The 7,380-nt window shown below is 33.8% G+C and overlaps 1 protein-coding gene across 1 annotated transcript; it reads right to left on the reverse strand.

The window, feature by feature from the left end:
• Positions 1-2,742: 2,742 nt before the first annotated feature.
• On the reverse strand, positions 2,743-3,681 carry LOC100924101 (olfactory receptor 7D2-like). Its single transcript, XM_003760968.1, has one exon. It carries the CDS (start codon positions 3,679-3,681, stop codon positions 2,743-2,745), a length of 939 nt encoding a protein of 312 aa, XP_003761016.1.
• Between the last annotated feature and the right edge of the window lie 3,699 nt (positions 3,682-7,380).

Consider the following 7,380-nt stretch of genomic DNA (forward strand, 5'->3'; position numbering starts at 1 on the left):
TTGATTCCGAAAACTTATTTCATCCCTGGACTATTTCTTATGTTGGAAGTCTCCTCACTTGTCCTTGTAGCTTTTTGCTCTGATTTGACTGGCTCCTTTTAGAACCTCCAGTCTAAGAAGGCACAGGCCAATCATGTTTTCATTCTCCTCAGCCTTCCTTGCTAGTTCATCTCCACAGGTATTTCTCTATCTTGCTGAACCATAAAATAATGAAACAACACACTGGACACCTTCACCTCTATCCCAATGCTTTTCAGCCCTCTTATATTCACTGTTGGAATATAAATTCCTTTGATAGCAAAGATTGTCCTTATTTCTGATTTTATTTATTTTTGTCTGGCATATAATAAATACTGACAATCATAACAAATCCAAAAAGAAGCTGCCCATCCTCTGCCTAAAGACTTCTAAGGATAGACATACTGCCACCTCTCCAGGTAGTACATTCTGTTTGTGGATAGTTCTTAATATTAGTCTCATTTAGTTTCATGGAGACTAATATGACTACTTTGTTTTATAGATTTATGGCCTTTGCTTCTGTGCCCTAGGATCAAACACAACCCATCAAATCTGTTCTCCTAATCTTTAAATACATGCAGACAAGTTGAGGCCTTGAATTTAGAAAACCTATGTTTCTCACAGGGATCCTTTTCTCTTATAATCAGATCTATCTTTCCATTTTTAAATTTTCATCTGCTTAGAATAAATATAAAGTCTTTTCTCCTTGTGTACTTTTATGCTTTTTTTCTTATTCTGTGGCATGTTTGGGCAGTCTTTTTGAGCTCCTCAACTACTTGCACTTTCTGAAGGACCACAATTGACTCAAAAATGTGTACTGTTGTCTCTCACCCTCATGCTGAACCCTTTCACTTATACTAATAAGTAAGAACATAAAATATTCTATTAGGAAATTCATTAGCAGAATAGTCTCCCGAGTCCTGGTCTCTGAAATAGTATACTGATACTTCTAAGGAAAATATTGGCAGGCCTAATTCTTGGAATCCTTCATTCTTTCCATAATCTTTTTTTTTTATTCTGCTTTATCAAAATACACCAATCCTTTTCAGAGCCATATTCCAGTAATGGATTTTTCTCTACAAAATCTCACAGAAACCTGGGAGGTCAAATTTGTCTCCTTGAATTAGAATTTCTAATTCATATTGCTTATTGACCTTTGTGCATTTCTGAATTGATAGCTAAATAAATGAATCTATTCTTTCTTTTAAAAATATAATTTAATTTTCCTCAAAAATTTTTAATATTCTTTTTAAAGTTTTGAGTTAGAATTCTACTTCTCTCTATGTCTTAACTGCCCATTCTCTAAGACAGTAAGCAATCTGAGAGTTTATACATATGTAATCATACTTTTACTCTTTCTCAAAACTGTGAACTTCTGAATATTTTAATTACTACTCTTCCTATTTTATGGCAACTTGTTATTCTATCTATCTTTGTGGATAGACATATAAGTATACTTTTTCTCTTCATTTTGATTTTCCTCTGAGGATAATATTAGTACCTTTGAGGTTCAGGGATGTAGGTTGACTCCGTCTAATGAACATTTGTCTGAGAACTAAAACAGCCAAAAATCGGAAATGAAAATTTCATTAGGTAAGATGTTCTCTAATTTTTTCTTCCTTTCGGATTTTTGATCTTGAATGTGATATCAAACATTTGATAGTTTACAAAGCACTTTCATATACAATATTTATTTTGATGTACTAAAAAAAAGTTAGGTGATCAGAACCAATTTTCCAATTCCCATTTCAGAAATGAAGAAATTGAGAAAGATATTAAGTACTTTGGCTAAGGGCACATAGCTCATAAGTGGTGGACTAAAAACAAAAATTCTGCCCTCCTTATTCCATATCCAGCATTTTTTAAGCTAGAAAAAAATCTTAAGGATATAGGATGTGTTCAACCAAAAATGTAGAAATGCTAGGAATAGAGGCTAAAGGAAAAAATAAAGATCAACATTGTTTATAATCACTAAAACCAGAGAGATCCAGTAAGGTAGGAACCTTGAGACTGATCAATCAAAATTTATTTTGATTGACACATAATAGGTGAGTCATCACTGTGCGAAGTATTGAGCATACAAAATGAGGCAAAAGACAATTTTTGATTTCAGAGATCATACAAAGTAATGGAAAAGGCAAGTAAATAAATATATACAAACACACCATATACAATATTAACAGCATTTAATATAATAATAATTAAGTTCATAAATATTAATGAGGATTAATAAATCATTAACAGAGGGAAGGGACTAGAATTAAGATGAGTTGGAAATGACTCAAGTAAAAGATAGGTTTTTTTTTAAAATTGGGACTTAAAAGGAACCAGTATATGGAGTTTAATAAAGAAAACATTTCAGACAGGAAAGACAGCCCAAGAAAATGCCTATAGCTAAGAAATGGTGTCTTGTTAACAGAACAGCAAAAAGGTATGTAGTAGCAAGTAAGGTATAAGAAGAATGAAAAAGTAGAGAGTGACTATGTTATGAAGGGATTTGAATGTCAGATGGAGAATTTGTATGTGATCCTAGAGATAATAAGGAGCCAATGGCATTCAATGGGGGAAGGGTGACAGAGTGAAACATCTACTTTAGGGAAAAATCATTGTCTGAATAGAGCATGGATTTAAGTAGGGAGAGAATGAGGAATCCATTATTTTTGCCTCCCATTATTTTTCCCAGAAATGCCAGTATACTATTCCAAGTACCAGGAGCCAGGCCTATCATTGAGAGGAAGATGTTCTGGTACTGAGTTTTCTAAGGGCATTTTTTATGTCTTTATTCCTTAGTGTATAGATGAAAGGATTTAACATGGGAGTCACCACAGAGTACATTGCTGAAGCAACTGTGCTCTTCCAGGAAGAGTGGCTAGTGAAGGAGCTCAAATGTACTCCAAGCCCTGTGCCATAGAATAATGAAACAACAGAGAGGTGAGATCCACAGGTAGAAAAGGCTTTATACTTACCTTGAGCAGATGGTATTTTCAAAATAGAAGAACAGATCTGAGTATAAGAGAAAAGGATCCCTGTGAGAGGAAGCATACCTAGCACCCCAGTGACAAGATAAAGCAAGGCATAGTTGAGGAGAGTGTCAGAACAAGAAATTTTCAGAATCTCAGCAAGATCACAAAAGAAGTGCTCAATTACATGGTTTGTACAAAAGGAGAGACATGTTACAAACAGACTGTGAAGAAGGGAGTTTAAAAAGCTTACTACCCAGGAGACCAGCACCAGCAAGCCACATAGCCGAGGGCTCATAATGGCTCCATAACGTAGAGGGTGACAGATAGCCACAAAACGGTCATAGGCCATTGAAGTTAGGAGAAAATTGTCCAAAGCAATAAAAAACATAAAGAGGAACATCTGGGCAAGACAAGCAGTATAGGAGATGGCCTTGTTTTCTGTCAAGATGCTCACCAACATCTTGGGTACTGTAGTAGATACCACACAGATATCTACAATGGACAGATTGGAAAGGAAGAAGTACATAGGGGTGTGTAGGTGAGAGTCAGAGACAATAGCTAAAATTATGAGCAGGTTTCCAACCACTGTGACCAAATACATGCCCAAGAACAGACCAAAAAGGGGGCCCTGCTGATACGGTTTCTCAGAAAATCCCAAGAGGATAAAGTCAGTGAATTGTGTTCGATTTCCTGGTATCATGGGGCTGACTTTTCTGCAGGGAAAGAAATGAGAGGAACATGATATGAAAATACAGTTATCTTTATATATGAAATGGAAAGAACTCTGATTCTGACAAGACTCCAACTTAGAATTTTTCAGTTCTATCCCTTTCTCTGCTTATTTCCTTTGTGATCTTGGACAAGTCATTATTTTCACTTTCTATTTCATTGCAAGATGAAAGACTTAGACCAAATGATCCCTAAGACTCCTTCCATTTCAGATAGTCTTTAAATTAGAAAAAATCACATTTAGGAAATGAACATTTTATGAATATGATTTCAAATTTGCTAAAACCATCAATGACCACTGAGCACCAAATAGAGAAAGTGATACTATCTTGCAGTTGTTAATAATCAAAGACTATGAACAGACAGTTTTCTGTTAAATAAGTAAAACCAATTTATAATCATATAAAAAAGACTCTAGGTCATCATTGATTGGAGAAATGCAAATTAGTGCATCTTGGAGATATCACATATCAGATTGGCTAAAATGATTGAAGACGAAAGTGACAAATTTTGAAGGGGATGTAGAAAATGGAACATTTAATTTGCTGTTGGTAGAACTGTGATTACCCATCATTTTGGTAAGTAATCTGGAATTATGCACAGATAGTGATTAAATTGTTATTGAATTATCCATATCCTTTGACCTAGCAATACCACTGCTAGGTCTGTTTTGAAAGATAATTAGGGATTCATGATCTAGACATAAAGAATAATATTATAAATAAATTAGGAGAACAAGGGATAGTCTATCTCTCAGATCTGTGGAGGAAGATGGAATTTATGGACAAAGAAGAAGTGGAGAACACATTATGAAATGCAAAATGGATAATTTGGATTATATTAAATTTAAAAGATTTTGTAGAAACACAACCAATGCAGCCAATATTAGAAAGGAAGCAGAAAACTGGGAAAAAATTTACAGCCAATATTTCTGATAAAGGCCTCATTTCTAAAATATATAGACAATTGACTCAAATTTATAAGAATACAAGCCATTGAAAGGATATGAATAGACAATTTTCAGATGAAGAAATTAAAGCCATTTATAGTCATTTGAAAAAATGCTCTAAATATCTATTGATAAGGAAACTGCAAATTAAGACAACTCTGAAATACCACTTCACACTTCTCAGATTAGCTAAAATGACAGGAAAAAATAATGGAAAACTGTAGATTGTTGGTAGAGTTGTCAACTGATCCAACCATTCTGGAGAAAAATTTGGAACTATGCCCAAATGTTTAAAAAGCTGTGCTCACCCTTTGATTCAGCAGTGTCTCCACTGTTTCTGTATCCCAAAGAGATCATGAAAAAGGAAAAAGAACCCACAGGTGGAAAAATGTGTTGTAGCAGCCAGTGTTTAGAAGAATTGCATGTGTTTAACCTATATTGAATTACTTACTATCTGAGAGATAGGAAGGGAGGGAGGGAGTAAAATTTGAAACAAAAGTTTTACAAGGTTGAATACTGAAAACTATCTTTGCATGCATTTTGAAAAATAAAAAGCTATTATTAGAAAGGAAGGAAGGAAGATAATTAGGAGAAAGGAAAAAAATTATGGTTCAAAATAGCAGTGAATGCCTACCAATTGGAAAATGACTGAAAATGTTCTGGTATATGATCACAATTTAATTCCACACTGCTATAAGCAATCATGACCTCAATGATCTTAGAAAAACATGGATAGACTTGCACAAAATAATGAGGAATGAAATGAGCAGAACCAAGAAACCATTACACAGATATACATGCATATATATATATATATATAATTTTAGAAAATAAAAGTGAATATTGTGTATCTAATTTATATTTTAATGTATTTAACATCTACTGGTCATTCTGCCATCTGGGGGAGAGGGTGGGGGGTAAGAGGTGAAAAATTGGAACAAGAGGTTTGGCAATTGTTAATGCTGTAAAGTTACCCATGCATATAACCTGTAAATAAAAAGGCTATTAAATAAAAAAAAAAAAAAAGAAAATAAAAGTGAAGCAGAAATCCAGAAAACTGAAGCATGCCCTTACTACTATGCCACATTCCTATCCTATGATCTGTTTCATGAACTCATGTAAATCATCTTTCTGTCTTATCAACTTTTATTGCATATAATGACAAAATTTTTTCTATTTATAGATTCATGGATTTTATGCCAGTGCTCTCCACTTTTATTATTGACTCTGGCAACTGGATTTCCTCACTAGTATATCTCATAATCCATAGTGATATGCCCCCCCATTTTACATATGTATAAAGGCACGCATACACATACACACATACAACAATATTGTTCTAAGAACAACTCTGAATGACTATTATTTTGATAATTATACATACCTAGATTAACTGCAAAGGACATATGAAGGATGATGCTATCTGCATCAAGAGAAAGAACTGATAAATATAAGTGTATATATATATATAGAGAGAGAGAAAATTATTTTACATATTTATTTGCATCAAAAACATATTTGCATGAATATTTGCATCTAATGGTAGCTATCTTTGAGGTATGGGAGTGAGGAGAAAAAAAAAGAAGGAAAAGAGTTATATAATAACTGTATTATATATTTTAAAAGAAAAACAAATTCTACTCAATAGATTTACAAATGCATGTATAGCTTTGTCTATTCTACTATGTTATTGAAATTCTTATTTCTTAAGTTTGGAATAAAATAAATAAAACACATTTTTAAAAGGGGCAGAAAAAAATGTGCTTAGGCATTAAACAAAGAAAGAGATGGGTAGGGCAAGTCCACTCCTGTAGCTAACAACAGATAGAAAGGAAAATGACCTATCATGACAGAAGGGTTTGGACTGTTTATTTTTTAACTGAAATCATAAAATCACATAGAAAAGGAAGGGAGCTCATAGGACACATAGTATAAAACAGTATGACCAGAAAAATTTCATTCTAAAATATACCTGGAAAGTGGACATTTCAACTTTCCTTGAAGACCTCTATAGAAGAAGACCTCTCAGCTTCTTGATGCAATCTATTTCACTCTGGGTTTGCTCTCACTTTCCTTTTTATTGAGCCAAAATATGACTGTGTTCAAGTTCTATCCATTGCTCTCCATCTATCTACTTTCTAGGTCCTTGAAAAACAAATCCTATTTCTCTCCCACAAGAAATGTCTCTCAATATTTGAAGACAGTCCACATGTTTTCTCTCCTTTAGGCCACATAACTAGTTCCATCAGATCTTCAACATAAACTATTCACCATTGTGGTTGATCTCCCTTGCTTCCTTTCCAGATTAACTGCATCCTGATACCCAGGACTAGACACAAATTTTCAGTTGAGTTGTTACTATGAGCAAAGATAATGGAATGATCACCTCCATATTCCTATTGAAAGTTATAACTCCTTTAATGAAGGTTAAGGATTTTCGTTGACTCATAGGAAATTTATTGTCTACTAGAAATCCTCAAATCATTTTTAAAGGAATTACAGTCTTGTTTGAGGACTTGTTTGTGGGCTTGTGTATTTTAATTTGTCTTACATGTGGTATAGCTAGTAGTGGGAAAGATTCAAATATTCCAGTATTTGGTGGACCTGTGTTGCTAAGTCTCCCAAGTGATAGCTGAGAGCTATGTATATGAAAGGGCACCTCACTGAGCACTAGACAATAAAACCTTCTAGTTCTACCATATTCTATCACTGACATTCTAT

The sequence above is a fragment of the Sarcophilus harrisii genome, chromosome 1 (genome assembly GCF_902635505.1).
Source record: "Sarcophilus harrisii chromosome 1, mSarHar1.11, whole genome shotgun sequence".
In the NCBI taxonomy this organism is placed as follows: Eukaryota; Metazoa; Chordata; class Mammalia; order Dasyuromorphia; family Dasyuridae; genus Sarcophilus; species Sarcophilus harrisii.

Excerpts from the sequence above, each read along its gene's own strand:
- LOC100924101 (XM_003760968.1), bottom strand. The coding sequence starts at position 3,681 with ATGATACCAGGAAATCGAACACAATTCACTGACTTTATCCTCTTGGGA.